Consider the following 14609-nt stretch of genomic DNA (forward strand, 5'->3'; position numbering starts at 1 on the left):
AATAAAATCATCAGCATACAGACAACTGATCTTTGAAAAGGGCCCCAAAAAGATCAATGGGAAGCAGATGCCCTCTCTAACAAGTGGTGCTGGAAAAAATGGATATCTACCTGCAGAAAAATAAAGCAAGACCCTTACATTATTCCATGTACAAGAATAAACTCAAAGTGGATCACAGACCTTGAAGTTAAACTCCAAATTATTAGGGTCATCAATGAGGGAATTGGGACCAACTTGAGAACTTTGGCACAGGGAATACATAGGCTATCAGAAATAAGGAAGGACACAAACACAGAAGAGGCACAAATTGACAAATGGGATATACTGAAGATAAAACACCTGTGTGCATCGAAAGAAGTCACCAAGAGAGTAATAAGAGAGTCCATGGACTGAGAAAACATCTTTAGCAATGACACATCAGACAAAGGCCTTATTGCTAAAATCTACAATACTCTGCTAGTTTCCAAAAAGAAAAAACTAATTGCACAGTGAGAAGGTGGGCAAAGAACCTGAAGAGAAGTTTCACAGAGGCAAAAATCCGAATGGCCAACAAACATATGAGAAAATGTTCCCGATCTTTAGTCATAAGAGAAATGCAAATTAAAACAACAATGAGATACCACCTAACACCCTCAAAGAGAGCCCAATTCAAAAAGTCAGAAAGCAACAAGTGTTGGAGGGGCTGTGGTGAGATAGGAACTCTCATCCACTGCTGGTGAACCTGTAGGTATGTACAGCCACTATGGAAATTGATTTGGTGATTTCTAAAACAGAGGGAAATTGAGCTACCATACCACCCAGCAATCCCCCTACTGGGCATCTACCCAGAAGAAGCAAGAAACAAACCATGGCCAGATATCTGTGCTCCAATGTTCATCGCGGCACAGTTCACAATCACAAGGAGTGGAAACAATAGAAATTTCCATCAACAGACAAATGGATTAAAAAACTGTGGTACATACATACAATGGAGTACTACGCATCGCTGAAAAGCAGTGATGAACGGATGAAGCATATCGCCGCATGGGAAGAACTGGAGGAAATTACCCTAAGTGAAGTAAACCAAGCACAAAAGGACAAGTACAACATGAGTCTGCTGAGATAGTTTATAAAAAAAGAAAAATGCAAAAGGGGCACAGGGAAAAAGCTACTGTATACAAACACTCCGGGGGTGAGGTCCAGGTAGTATGGCAGGGGCCAGACCAAATCCAGGGGTACATATGGTAGCCAACTAAAAAGGAAGCAGTGGGGGGTGGGCGGGGCGGCTGGGGTAGAGGAAAGGGGCAAAAAAAGAAACAATTTTTCTTTTTCTTTTTTGAAACTATTTTTCAAAGAAGAAAGTCTTACCTCCTCTCAGTACCCAGAGAGACTTCTATGAATATTTTAGTACTGTATGTTTCCAGCTTCAGGCGGTGCCGTTGGCAGGCATTACCCCAAAAGATCAGGTCCTGCTCTGGGCCGGCACAGCCCTGAGGATCAAGCTGCCCTGGGCCAGTGTGGAAGTAACTGGCAACACACTTCGTGGGAAAATCCATGGTTCCCTGACTCGTGCTGCGAACGTGGGAAGTCAGACTCTCAATGTGGCCCCGAAGAGACGACAAGCAGGGCCAAGTGGTGGAGTCAGCGATGTGCATCGATGTTTCGTGGATGTCCCGGGCACCCCTGCCAAGAAGGGCCTCATCGCCAACTCCTAAGGAACCTGGCTTTCTCTACTCAACCCGCCGAGTCCAACCCAAAAAGCACACTTTTTCTGGGATACACATGGGGTCACCGTGAGTCAAAATCAACTTGGTTAGGTTTTAAGAATCTTTGATCCATCATTCCCAAACTCTCTCACGCATGCACACTCCCAGGGGCAGGCTTTGTTACTAGCTTTGTGCATTCTCACGGAAAACAAAATCGCTACGAATGTGTTGGCTCTAACGCACGAAACACAGAGGCATGCGACTGCCCCGCTTACTTGGACTCTGAAGAAGAGCTTGCTGGTGTGGCTCACAGACCTGACTCTGTGTTTTGACCTCCCAGGTGCATGGTTCTGATAGGAGCGGAAACTCAAGGTTATTGATTACGGTTCAAATATCTATCTCCTGCATTCATTTAAAGGAATATTTTATATTCCATATTGTGAGGAACAGAAGAATTTCTCTTAAGTTGTCTCCCCAAAATATGTACCAAACTTAGCTGCTTAAGAGTGACTGTACAATAGGTGATCAGCGAAAGTAGGTCAGAGGTTATTCTCCTTAACATCAGCCATCTATAGTGGCTAGACTATTAGTCTGACTCACCCTAAATAAGACCCACTCTCTTTTGATAAGGATAATGGTGGTCTGTTTACTTGGAGGAGATACCAGAGAGGGCAAACCCGCCCAAGGTTGACCAAGGCTAGATAGTCATTATCGGCTGTCTAGATCAAGCAGACACCATTGTTATTCCCACAACTAATGTGGGCACACCCCTAGGTGATTCCCCTCCTATTGGTTGTATTGCTTATGTTACTACCCCTCCCGGTGACTCAGGTTATTGTCCGCTATCAGGGAACTTGCATGCCTCCCAGAATAGTAATTGTCTGCTTTATTGTATGAGACACCAGAATGATCAAACTTGCTCAAGAATGAATTGTATTACCCCTCTCTGTGATGTATGACTCTGTAATCAGATCTCCCTAACGTGATATGATGCTTGGTTAGCAATAAATAAGGAGGCTCCCTGGTTCTCGGGAGGGTGGCTGGAGAAGGTGACTAAGGAGGACGAAGCAGCGGCTTCTTCTCTGACGGCTAAGCCCCCTCCACGAGGACCATCAAGCGGGGCTGAGGTGAGCAATGCTACCATGAATTGCGTCTGACTCCATTACTTGACTCCATCCTTTAACTCTCATGCTCTCTATGATTTTACTGTAATCTCTACTTATTATCGCTGTACAATTGCGCCTACCGAACCTGTGATGTTTTGTGGGGTTCCCTCTTCCCCTTAACCCCACACAGTATATAGATCATTATTAGATTATTATACTTTTGGTTTGTGGCATGCCTTTTTAAGAGACGTGGTTCAATTCTTTTCTTCTGTGATTACATCCGCTTTCTTCCCAGGATTTGAAAAGACAGGACTTTTTTGTTCTCCCCAGATAGTCACTCTCTCTGGGCTCGGTTTCTCCATCTTTTAAAAGGGTGGGTCGGCCAAGATGTGGTCTCTCGGGTCAGGTGTAGATTCTGGAACTCTGGGAACCCTCCTGAAGGGCTCTGCCGCTGGCTCTAGCCTTGGACTGAGAGGAGGCATTCTTGGTTCATTTAACTACCATCTCCTGAGCACTGGCTGCCATCCCAGGTGGCGGGGAATCTAGCTGTAAAGAAAATGAAACCCTTGCCTTCATGCCTGCTCCTGAAGGGAGATGAAGAACAATCAAATCAGAAGTTCATCATTCAGATTGTTGTAAATGCTAGAGATACATACAGGTATGTATGTATGAAATAGAAACCCCTAGCTAGTTCTGGTTATATTTAAAGGCTCAACTCTGGGTTCAAGCACACCTGCCCCACTCCCTGTTGAGGAGTCTTGGCCTAGCCTCCCTCGGCCTTGGTTCCTAACACCTTGATCATTTGTTGTCCAAAAGATTTATCCTGAAGCATGACACTGTCGGTGGTAGGACAATATCCATACACCTACAGGGAACACCAGCTAATACAATTATGAACAAATTTACACGCCAACCACTAATACCAAAGATGAAGAAATCAAAGGTTTTTTTAATCTGCAATCAATAATGAACATTTACTGAGTGCTTCCCATGAGCTAGGTGCAAAGTTTACTCTTAGCATGTATTATTAATCTCCAGATAATTAATAACTATCTCCAGATAATTCTTCAGGTAGCCACTATTAAGTACCCTGATCTACGGAGGAAATTAGGTGACCGGGTATGCATGGCCCAGAGGAAACACTTGCCTCCTGATGCCTAAGCTGATGATCTTTGAGCTCAAATACCTGGGAGTTGTAAACCCAGGTTCTGCCACTGTCTTGGACATGTCACTTATGTCCCTGTGCTCAATTTCCCCATCTGTAAAATGGGAGTGTTCATAGAACCTACCTCAACGGGTTATTGTACAGAACCGTGTCAGACCAATTATATGTATTATTATTGCTATTAATGGGCTGCCAGTCAGTTCCTCTCCTGAGTAATTCATTGTTTCTGGGGCTGAGGTCCAGCTCAGCAGTCCCCTTAAAAAATCAGAGAGGGAGGAGGTGGTGGCGGGGGGCTTAGGAGACCCCTTGATTGTGGTCCTATGCACCTGGGTGCTCCCCACTGCAAGCATTTGCTCAGACCTGGTCTGAGCCTCCATTTTATTTTTTTTATTTATTTTTAAAATCATTTTATTGGGGCTCTTACAATTCTTAACAAGATCCATACGTACATCCATTGTGTTAAGCACATATGTACATTTGTTGCCATCATCATTCTCAAAACATTTGCCTTCTACTGGAGTCCTTAATATTGGCTCCTCATTTTCCCCCCTTCCTCCCCCAGCCTCCATTTTATTATCTATAAAATGAGAAGAGATAACTCCTGTCGGGTCAGCTAGTGGCCTGGGTGACCTATCCCAAACTCCCTCTCATGATCCATTCCACCGGTCATGTCAAGATCACTGAGAGGTCTGGATGAGCCATCCCAAACTGCTTCATATGATCTGTTCCCCGAGAGTTCTGGAGGACTCATCCCAACACCACCTCCTATGATAATGTGATGCATAAGCCATGGATCATTGCGCTGGAATAAGGACCAATCAGGATGCAAGAACAAGGGCCAGTAGGAAAGCAGGATAGGGACTGAGGTGAGCCAATGGGGTCCTGCCACCCGATCCCTATAAAATCCAATGTTGTACCCCTAGATGAGGGGTCTTCCTCAAATCATGAGGTGACCTGCTTTGTGGCTGAAGTGTACTTTGCTTATTAAGTCTTTGCTCCACTTACTGTCTTGTCTTGCTATCTTGTGAGTTGTGTCTCCTTCTGTTGTGGTGGAAAACCATGCCGGAGGAACTTGCTAGCTTTTCTCCAAGGAAGAAAAACCCAGCAACGGTGCCTTTGGACACATAACAAAGCCTCTCCAACCCATCACTTACTCATTCACAACCATGAGTGTGGTCTTGGTAACAGAAACAACGCCAACGATCACAGGATACAATTTTGCAAGGCCAACGATCTAATCATTGGAAATACCTTTTTTTTTCAACAGCATAAGTAACTGACGTTATTTATGGACCTCAGCGGATGGGATACACAGGAATCAAATCCATGCATCTGTGGGTAGAGTCAGAATAAAGCCAAGGCCAGTTTCAGAACAGACCATCAATTACTTATTTGAATTCATGTTGAAGAACAAGTCCATGAGAGCCAAAGTACCACCTTGAGTCTACCTCACCTGGATTAGAGATCATCCCAAGAATAGATTTGATGCACGGCACACTAAGGACCACAAACCAGGCGAGTTGTGGGATGGCATCAAGATCATCATAGATGAAGAAAGTAAAAGGTTGTTTAAAAAGAAAGAAAAGGCCACAACAAATGTCAGAAGACTCTGAAACTTGCTCTTGAATGGTGAGTGACTGTTTGGGCCAGGTCGGACTAGGCAGCCCCCATCTCCTCTCCAGCTCCTCAGGAGGATAGAACTTCAAGGCCCCATTTCCAGCCTCTCGGGAGGATAAATGCCCTTTTGAAGTCTACATCTTCTGCCTCAGCCTTCCAAGGAGCTTCTCTCTCCAGACCAAGGTTGTGCAGCCCCTGTCCCAGAGCTCCAGGGAGTAGATTGGCAAACAACAAAGGCACTTCCCACGGATCGCATCCTGACTCAAGGTCCTGCAGCTGCAAGCAAAAAATCTCCCTTCTTGTTGTCAACGTCTACCTCCCTAGCTCGAGCCCTATATATCTCCCACCGCCTCACCGACAAGCTGTGATTTCCCTGACCTCACTTGTTGGGTCTGTGCTCACCCTTCCCTCCTGGGAGCTCCTTCCTACCCTAATAAAGCCGCTCTTAACCTCACATTCTTTGTCTTTCAATCCTATCTCCATTCAGTGTCTCAATGTTGACCTCTCAGTGACCAATCAGCGAATGGAAGAAATGAAGAAGAAGAGTTGAACAGATTTCAAGGGGCGGCTTGGGAAGACCAAAGTATTATGAGAAAATAGGTGAGATAGTTAAGGTTTCTTGTGCCAACCTGGCCAATAAACACATGTGGGATTAACTGAAGGGCGGAGAGATAAATGGCTCAGTGAGTCTCGCCTTTCTAGTTCTCAGGTCTCTTGCTCTCTGATGGTCGGACGAGGGTGAAGCTGCGTTAGCCAATTCCCTACTTCAGCTTGCAAGGCTCACTTCCTGCAAGACATTCTTGAGGAGAAGCCTCATGGACTCACCCAGATGCAGCCCCGAGTGCTGAAGAAGCCACGTGGAGACCCCTGCCAGCTCTGAGATGCTTACACCGCCACCGGATTCAAAGACTTTTTACCCACTGGCCTGTGATCCTTCTGCATTCAGTGTCATTGTGTGTGTTTTGTGAGTTTGAGGAGGACTCTGTAGATCGGTGTCAGACATAAGGGCTAAGTCGGACTTATGGGCTTGGACTGGACTAGGTTGGGGTGCTTTCTGGATGTGCACTTACCCTCTATATAAAACTCTCTCCTATACGTATCTGACTTTCTGTGGATCTGTTTCTCTAGTTTACCCAAGCTAACACAATAGGCATAGAACCGGCACTAAAAAAAAAGAAGGGAAGAACATGTTCGGTGTATCTCAAGCTGAAAGAGCTGAATAAAAGCTCCAAGCCACAAGTCGGGACCCTGGAGCATATGGGTGAACGAGTGGACAAAGCAGATGCAAGGGATCCATCCATGAAGTCAGTGCAGCAAAAAGAATTGATCTGTGCCGAGCCAGTTCAAGAGGTTAGCATATGATGAAGAACCAGTGGTACTGGAGGAAGAAGTCTGAGCTGGTAAGAAGGCCCCAAGAATTCGAGGTGGTTCATGCCAAGAAATTTGGAAGACACCTTCATGGTCAACTGTCTGGAAGAGAGCCGTATTTGAGCCCATTCCAGAGGAAAGTGATCCAAAGAATGGAGAAATTGTTGAACAACATAATTAAGACCACGCCTAAGCAAAACTTTGCTGAAGATAATTTTTTTAACAGTCCAAACAAACAAAAAACCGGTCGCGGCACTACATTGACTAAGAACTGCCGGAAATTCAAGCCAGATTCAGAAGAGGACAAGGCACAAGGACTATCACTGCTGATGTCATATGGGCTTGAGAACAGAGAGGTCAAGAAAGGTGTTCCCCTGTGTCTCGTACACCACACGGAGCCAGTCAACCGTGTGGATCGGGACAAATTATATATAACCTTGCAAAGAATGGGAATTCCAAAATACTTGATCGTGTTCATTCAGAACCCCGGGCACAGACCGAGAGGCAATCCTTCCAACATAACAGTGGGATAGTGCTTGGTTTATCGTCAAGAAAGGTGTGCGTCAGGGTGTAGCCTTTCACCATGCTTATTCAATCCGTATGCTGAGCAAAGACTCCAAGACACTGGACCATATTCAAGAGCGTGTGGCATCAGGATAGGAGGAAGAATCCTTTAACCATTGTCATGTAATATGCAACCTTGCCAAAAGGAACTGAAGCACTTCCGGGTGGAGATGAAAGCCGTCAGTCTTCGGTATGGATGCATTAGGATGGTTGGGTTTTGCATCAACCTGGCTGGGCCAGGATGCTCAGGGGGTTGGCAGGGGAGGCCTAGCAATCCCTCAGGATGTGACCTAACACTTTGTAATCAACGCCAAGATGGGGTTTTCTGGAAGCAGTCAAGCCTCTGTAAGAAGATCGGGGTGGAGTGCAAGCCCCGGATGCCTTTGAAAGGACGGTTTCAGGGTGTCGCCTACTTCCTATACAAACTGTCGCTTCTTTAGCTGATCCAGATCCTGCATCGGAGCCCTGGGGGCGGAGTGGTTACTCTGTTGGGCTGCTAACTGCAAGGTCAGCAGTTTGAAACCCCTAACACTTCGAGGGAGAAAGCCGGGGCTTTCGACTCCAGCAAAGGGTTGCAGTCTCGGAAACTCACAGGAGTCAGCTCTGTCCTGCCCGGTAGGGTCACTATGAGTCAGCATCAACCGGATGGCAGTGACTTTGGATCTTGCACCTGGCGTTCGGACATCCAGTTTGGGATATTCTTGTAATCCCTATGAGCCTTTCCAGGCTGGACAGGCAGAACTGGCGGGCTCATCTTTACACACTTTGCAGGTGAGGTCGCCTTTGAGGGCGAAGGAGGCGGACGCCCTCCCTCCCCCACATCCCGCCCAAAGCGGGCGGGACAAAAGCCAGAGGGACAGCCAGCCCCACGCCCCGCCCCGTCCCGCCCCGCCTTGAAGAAGGGGCCCCGCGCGCAGGCGCAGATCGCGCTGGCTGAGCCAGGTGCTGCTGGTCCCACGCGCCGGCCCTGGAGCGCGCGCATGGAGGGCCGCGCGAGCCCCCCGGCCGAGCCCCGCGCCCGCCCCGCCGCGGCGGTGCTGTGCCGCGGCCCCGTGGAGCCGCTCATCTTCCTTGCCAACTTTGCCCTGGTCCTGCAAGGCCCGGTCACCACGCAGTACCTCTGGCACCGATTTAGTGCTGACCTCGGCTACAATGGCACCCGCACCCGAGCTGGCTGCAGCAACCACAGCCAGAACCCCATCATGCAGGTAATGGCGGCGGGGCGGCCGGGGCGGAAGGGCGGCTGGGGGGGTGGGCAGGCGGGGCCTGTTAGGAGGTCGGGGAGTCCCGGGGCGAGGATAAGTTAACAATGGGCGGGACCCTGACAGCAAAGTCGGGGCCCCCGACTGGGAACTTCCATGGAATCGGTTAAAGCGGAGGGAGTGTGGGACCGTGGCCCGTTTCCCGTGGAGGCGCCAAAGAAAGTTTTCCGGTTCCTTCCATCCAAAACGAATCCTCATCCCCGTAGCGCCCAGGGTGGTGATGTTTGGGGGGGCTGGGGAACCCCGGGATCCTACTAAGGCTTGTGCAATCTCCACAGGAAGTGGAGACCCTCACCTCCCACTGGACCCTCTACATGAACTTGGGTGGCCTCTTGGTGGGGCTCTTCTCGTCCACCCTCCTGGGGGCCTGGAGTGACCACGTGGGCCGCCGCCCGCTGCTGGTGCTGGCCTCGCTCAGCCTGCTGCTCCAAGCCGTGGTGTCCATTTTTGTGGTACAGCTGCAGCTCCACGTCGGCTACTTCGTGCTGGGCCGCATCCTTTGTGCCCTCCTGGGCGATTTCAGTGGCCTCCTGGCTGCTGGCTTCGCCTCCGTAGCAGATGTCAGCTCCAGCCACAGCCGCACCTTCCGAATGGCCCTGCTGGAGGCGTGCATCGGGGTGGCAGGGATGCTGGCGAGCCTTCTTGGGGGCTACTGGCTGCGGGCCCAGGGCTATGCCAACCCCTTCTGGCTGGCCTTGGCCTTGCTGATAGTCATGACTCTGTACGCAGCCTTCTGCTTTGGGGAGACGGTGAAGGAGCCAACCCAGACGCGGCTCTTCACACTGCGTCACCACCGCTCCATCTTCCGGCTCTATGTGTCCGCGTCCCCGGAGAAGTCCAGGAAACACCTGGCCCTGTACTCCTTGGCCATCTTCATAGTCGTCACTGTGCACTTTGGGGCCCAGGACATCATGACCATCTATGAGCTGAGTGCACCCCTCTGCTGGGACTCCAAGCTCATTGGCTACGGTTCAGCAACTTACCACCTCCAATACCTCACCAGCCTGCTGGGCCTGCGGCTCCTCCAGCGCTGTCTGGCTGATGCTTGGGTGGCCGAAGTCGGCCTGGCCCTCAACATCCTGGGCATGGTGGTCTTTGCATTCGCTACCGTCACAGCCCTCATGTTCACAGGTAAAGCGTGTGGGCTCAGGGCCACCTTGTCCTGGCCTCCAGATAGGGCGTGCGTCCCCGAGAAGCAGCGTCTTGCCCTGCAGCTTGCTCTGGAGGGCAGACCACTAAGACCATAGGGGGTGGGGGAGACAGTGCCATCTTCGATAGGCTGGAAATCAGACCTTCAGTAGCCAAAGTAATTACTCCACGTCATCCATCATACGTGTTGACAGTGATATAGCCTAAAAGATACAGGAGCATGGCCCATGCCCTTAATTGCTTCACCCCTGACCTCCTTCACCCACCCCTGTTGCTCATAAACAAAGTCCACGCTGTTTGTGGCCCGGTATTCGCTTCCGTGATAAGACCTCAGCTAGTCTTGGTCAGCTTTTGGAGATTTTTAAAGACGCCAGCTTCCTCAGAGCACACATAAGACTTCTGGGCTTGCTTTACTTCTTGTTTTTTCCCTTTTCTTCTTTTGGAGGTCGGGGGAGGAGGCCACTGCAGATTCTGCAGCCTGGTCCGGGCCTGGGCCTGAGGAAGTTAAATGTTTTAAAGAGACAGATTGATTTTGCCAGAGCTTTCACATGGGTTGTGTTTCACACATCACGGCAGATTCTTTAATCGGCGTCTTTAACTCGCCCGGACGGTGAAGCAGAAAGGGGCCGCTGCCTTTGATTCGTGCCCACAGGATTGCCCAGGTGCCAGGTGCAGGGCTCAGTGTCCTGGGGGCTGCTGTGGTGCTGCAAACACAGGTGTTGCTCTCGGGCCATTTGAGTGCCCTTTGAGTGGCTTGGCACCTGAAGGGGGCTTGGGGCATCACAGTTTATATAGACCCACTGTGTTGCCTGTACGGACCCAGTCCTCTGGGGATGCACATTTTTGCTGAGAGAATGGTTATAGAGAAAGCCCCGTAGGCCCTCGAGGGAAGGTGAAGGGAGAAGGTGCCTGCATCTACTGCGCTTGCTGAACTGGGATCCTCCTCGCCACCAAGATGGATTTCTTGTGGCTATTGGAACAAATGACCACACACCTGGTGGTTTAAAACAACACAGGTCAGAAATCTGAACTCACTCCCGCAGGACTGAAATCAAGGTGGCAGCGGGCCCCGTGTCTCCCGAAGCCCTGGGGGATCTGTGCCTTGCCTCTTCCCCCTTCTGGTGGCTGCCAGCACTCCTTGGCTTATGGTTGCATCACTGCAGTTCTGTCTCAGTGAGCCTGGTGCCGCCTCTGCTGGGCGTCTTCTTGGTCCCGGCTTTCTCCACTTCCCTCTTACAGGGATACATGTGATTTCCTCTCTAGATCACAGGATAATGTCCCCATCTCAAGACCCTTAACATCTGCAAAGACCCCTTTTGCACAAAAGGTCTCCTTTGCATGTCTCAGGGATTAGGACCTGACGCCTTTGGCTAACTTTCACCCTCCCTCGCTTTAGAGCCCTCCCGAGTTGAAGACCCGCGTGTCCTCCTTGGACACATCATGAGTGGGGGCCATGAGGTTAAGCACCCAGGGACACACAGTTGTCAGTGTAGCCTCGGGACTGGAATTCTGGGCGACTCCAGAGCCTGTTCCTGTTTGCTATGCCCTGCCTTCTCCCTACCAAGTACTAAGTAGAGGGGGTGGTGCACATGCGCTGAGAAGGCTTGCAACGAGAAAGCGATTGGGGAAGGGTGTTCAGTCCTGAAAAAGACATGGTGGGTGGGCCAAGCCTTCACCAGGGTCATCCTGGTTCCTGCTTGGTCACCATCCACCCACCCTCACCATCCTGGGGGGTCCTGTGTCTAGCCGAATTTCCATAGCGGGGAGCTGTCCCACCCCGAGCAGCCCCCTTCCTCAGCCCTGTGGTCCTGATAACTTGCTTTCTCCACAGGGTATGGGTTTCTCTTCCTGTCGTTAATCACCACACCTGTTGTCCGGGCCAAGCTCTCCAAGCTGGTGAGCAAGTCGGAGCAGGGTGAGTGTCGAGGAGCCCCTGACTCTTCTCCTTCCCACCCTGGAGAAGCGGGTAGGAGACGGGCGCACCCTGTTAGATGGGCTGGGGCTGGGCGAGGACCGTGGGTCCTTAACTTAGCAGCCCACACACCTGGGGTTTGTAACCAGCAGTACCTGCTGATGCGGCTTGATGGTAACCAGGGCAACACATTTCCCTGCTCCCAGCCTCTGAATGGGTGACCCTTGGGGTCCCTCCTTCACTGGGTCAGGGTGTGCAAGCTCGGAGGATGGGAACCCCCTGGGAAAGTAGGGGGTATTGTCCCTGATGGACGAATGAAGAAGCAGAGGCCCAAACGTGAAAGTGAGGGCAGAAACCCACGCCTGCTGCTTGTGAGAGCAGAGCATCTTGGGGTGCGTGTTTAAGTCCAGGACCTGTGGTGTGGGATCTTGGGCAGGCCCCTTGCCCTCTCTGGGGCTCAGTTTCCTCATCTGTGGAATGAGTGGTGTGAGGTCATTGGCATTTTATAGCAGCTCCTGGGGGGGGGGGTTGCTGCCATTCCGATTGGTGGTGGCATGTCTAGACACACGCTTCTCAGGCCTGGATCTGACACGTCAGTTCACGCCCTTCTTCCCTGCCGCCCCGGAGGAAGGATCCGATGAGGAGAGACCCTCATGCCATGCCCAGCCCACCATGGGGCCGGTTGTGCCCTCAGTAAGCATTCCCTCTCCCTCACTGTGCCCAGAGCTGCCAAGGGGAGCAGGAGCAAAGTGCAGCCCACTCCCGGGCTGCCTGTCGGGGCCAGGCTTGGTGGCAGGTACTTGAAGCGTGACTGCAACACCGCTGACAGCTCATGAAGTCGAAGTCACCTCTGCTTAACAGAGGGGAGGTGGAGGCTGAGGGACCCTCGGTGACTTCTTCAGGACCACACAGCTACGACGTGCCAGAACCAGGAATGACACCGGCACCTCATCCCCAGCAGGAAACCATTCCAAAGAGGAGAAGCCAAGAGGGGCACATGTACTTTCAGCGTGGCCTTGGCAGCCGTGGTTTGATTCGGTGCCCCGGTCCAACAGGCTCAGCCCTCCCTGGGTAGTGCGGGTGGTTAAGTGCTGGAGTTCTAACTGAAAGGTGGGTGGTTTGCACCCACCTGGAAAGACGGGTGCGAAGGTCGAGGCCTTAGACACCCTGGGGAGCAGCTGTGCTCTGCACCCGGTGGGCTTTCGGAAGTTGGCATCAGTTCTCCGGCACCCGACAGCCACCACGGTGGAGCAAGTGCTTTAGATGAAGCGTGAGAGGCCGAGGGACTCGCCCTAGGTTGCCCAGTGGTCAGGTGGTGACGCCAGGCTGTCTGGTTTCCTCGCAGGTGCACTTTTCTCCGCGGTGGCCTGCATCAATAGCTTGGCCATGCTGACAGCTTCCAGCATCTTCAATTCCCTCTACCCAGTCACGCTGAACTTCATGAAGGGCTTCCCCTTCCTCCTGGGCGCCGGCCTCCTCTTCATCCCGGCCATTCTGATTGGGTAATGCCAGCTCACCGGGCGCCTGGATCCCTGGCTCAATCCCAGGCTGTTCCCCGCTTGCACACGGCTGCCTCTCCTCTCCTTCGAGGCGAGCAGGGCTGGAAGCCAGCACCGCTTCTCAGCAAGGCTGTGCCTTCGCCCGAGCTCCCATCGTGCCCCTCCTTTCCCGTTTCTGAGCTGGAACGGCAGTGACAGAAATGGGCCGAAGGACACCTGGAGAGCGTCCTTGGCTTCTGCTGCTGGTGGCTGGGCCACAGGCCAGCCAGGGTCCCCGACTCCCTCCCCTTGAGCCTCAGGAGCCATTGTCCAGAGCCCTCAGTCTTCTGGGTCACTGTCCCCCACCTTCCAGCCGGGGGAGAGGAGAAGGGGGAGGCCAGCCCACTGCAGGAGCGGGGTGGTGTCGCTTCTCCAGACAAGAGCTGGGGGTCTCCCAGGACAAGGCTGATCCTTCTCTCTGATCCCTCACAGGGTGCTGGAGAAGGTGAATCCTCATAGTGAATTCCAGCAGTTTCCCAGGAGCTCCTGACCTGTTTGGGCCAGAGGTCAGGGGACACGAATGGAGCAGTCACCTCCTGGAAAGACCCTTCAGGGGTCCCAGCCCACAGCAGCCCCAGCAGTTTCTGCAAAGTTGGACCAAACTACCTCAGCCACAGGGTGCCAACAACTCCGGAATGTCATCAGACCTCACAGGCCCATCAGCACCTGCCACCACGGGGGATGGGTGGTGGGTGGGTGGGGGTACCCTTGAGGGGCCTGCTGGTACAGGAGGGCTGGCTCTCCACTTCAGCCCAAACAGGGAAGGCTACGGGGCTCAGGTGATGATGTGACACCAGCCACCACTCTAGTGACGAGCATGGTGCTTTTGGGGAGGGGGGGCCTAGTGTCCGTGGGGAGCTAGGCCTGGGCTGTGGCCTGCCTGTAACCGAATCTCACCGTGCCAAACATAATAATAAATCTGTATGAAACACCTCGGGGCCTCCTGTTTTCCTGTTCCTGGTCTGCCAGCCACAGGTCAGAAGAGCATGGTGGGAGGGACAGGAAGCCTTGAGCTGCCCACAGGCTCGGTGCTGGGAGTGGCCAGCCCAGGCCTCATCTGCTGCTGGGAGATGGGCTGCCGGGCCTGCCGGAGGCTAGCAGAGAAACTGGGGCAGTCCTGGCTCCTTAGTCCATGTGAAGCCACCTGCACCGGACTTGCCGGCAGGCACGGAGCAACGGTCCTAATGCCCCGTAGCCCTCAACGCCTGTTACCTTACCACCACACCATGCACCCAACTCTTGT

At 52.0% G+C, this 14609-nt stretch overlaps 1 protein-coding gene across 1 annotated transcript; it reads left to right on the forward strand.

Moving 5' to 3' along the window:
• The first annotated feature begins 8485 nt into the window (after nucleotides 1–8485).
• On the forward strand, nucleotides 8486–14185 carry SLC46A1 (solute carrier family 46 member 1). Its single transcript, XM_004707331.4, has 5 exons — nucleotides 8486–8713; nucleotides 9046–9898; nucleotides 11748–11831; nucleotides 13174–13330; nucleotides 13799–14185. The coding sequence occupies exons 1-5, from the start codon at nucleotides 8486–8488 to the stop codon at nucleotides 13854–13856; spliced, it is 1380 nt and encodes a 459-aa protein (XP_004707388.1). The 3' UTR covers nucleotides 13857–14185.
• Nucleotides 14186–14609: the final 424 nt, after the last annotated feature.

The sequence above is a fragment of the Echinops telfairi genome, unplaced genomic scaffold, assembly GCF_000313985.2.
Source record: "Echinops telfairi isolate 266 unplaced genomic scaffold, ASM31398v2 ScPeMD7_7458;HRSCAF=8496, whole genome shotgun sequence".
Classification (NCBI taxonomy): domain Eukaryota; kingdom Metazoa; phylum Chordata; class Mammalia; order Afrosoricida; family Tenrecidae; genus Echinops; species Echinops telfairi.

What these genes read in the sequence shown, in the direction of transcription:
- SLC46A1 (XM_004707331.4), top strand. Translation starts at nt 8,486, where the DNA reads ATGGAGGGCCGCGCGAGCCCCCCGGCCGAGCCCCGCGCCCGCCCCGCC. An exon ending in CACAGCCCTCATGTTCACAG is followed by an intron (nt 9,899 to 11,747) that starts GTAAAGCGTGTG and finishes CTTTCTCCACAG; the next exon opens with GGTATGGGTTTCTCTTCCTG. An exon ending in GGTGAGCAAGTCGGAGCAGG is followed by an intron (nt 11,832 to 13,173) that starts GTGAGTGTCGAG and finishes GTTTCCTCGCAG; the next exon opens with GTGCACTTTTCTCCGCGGTG.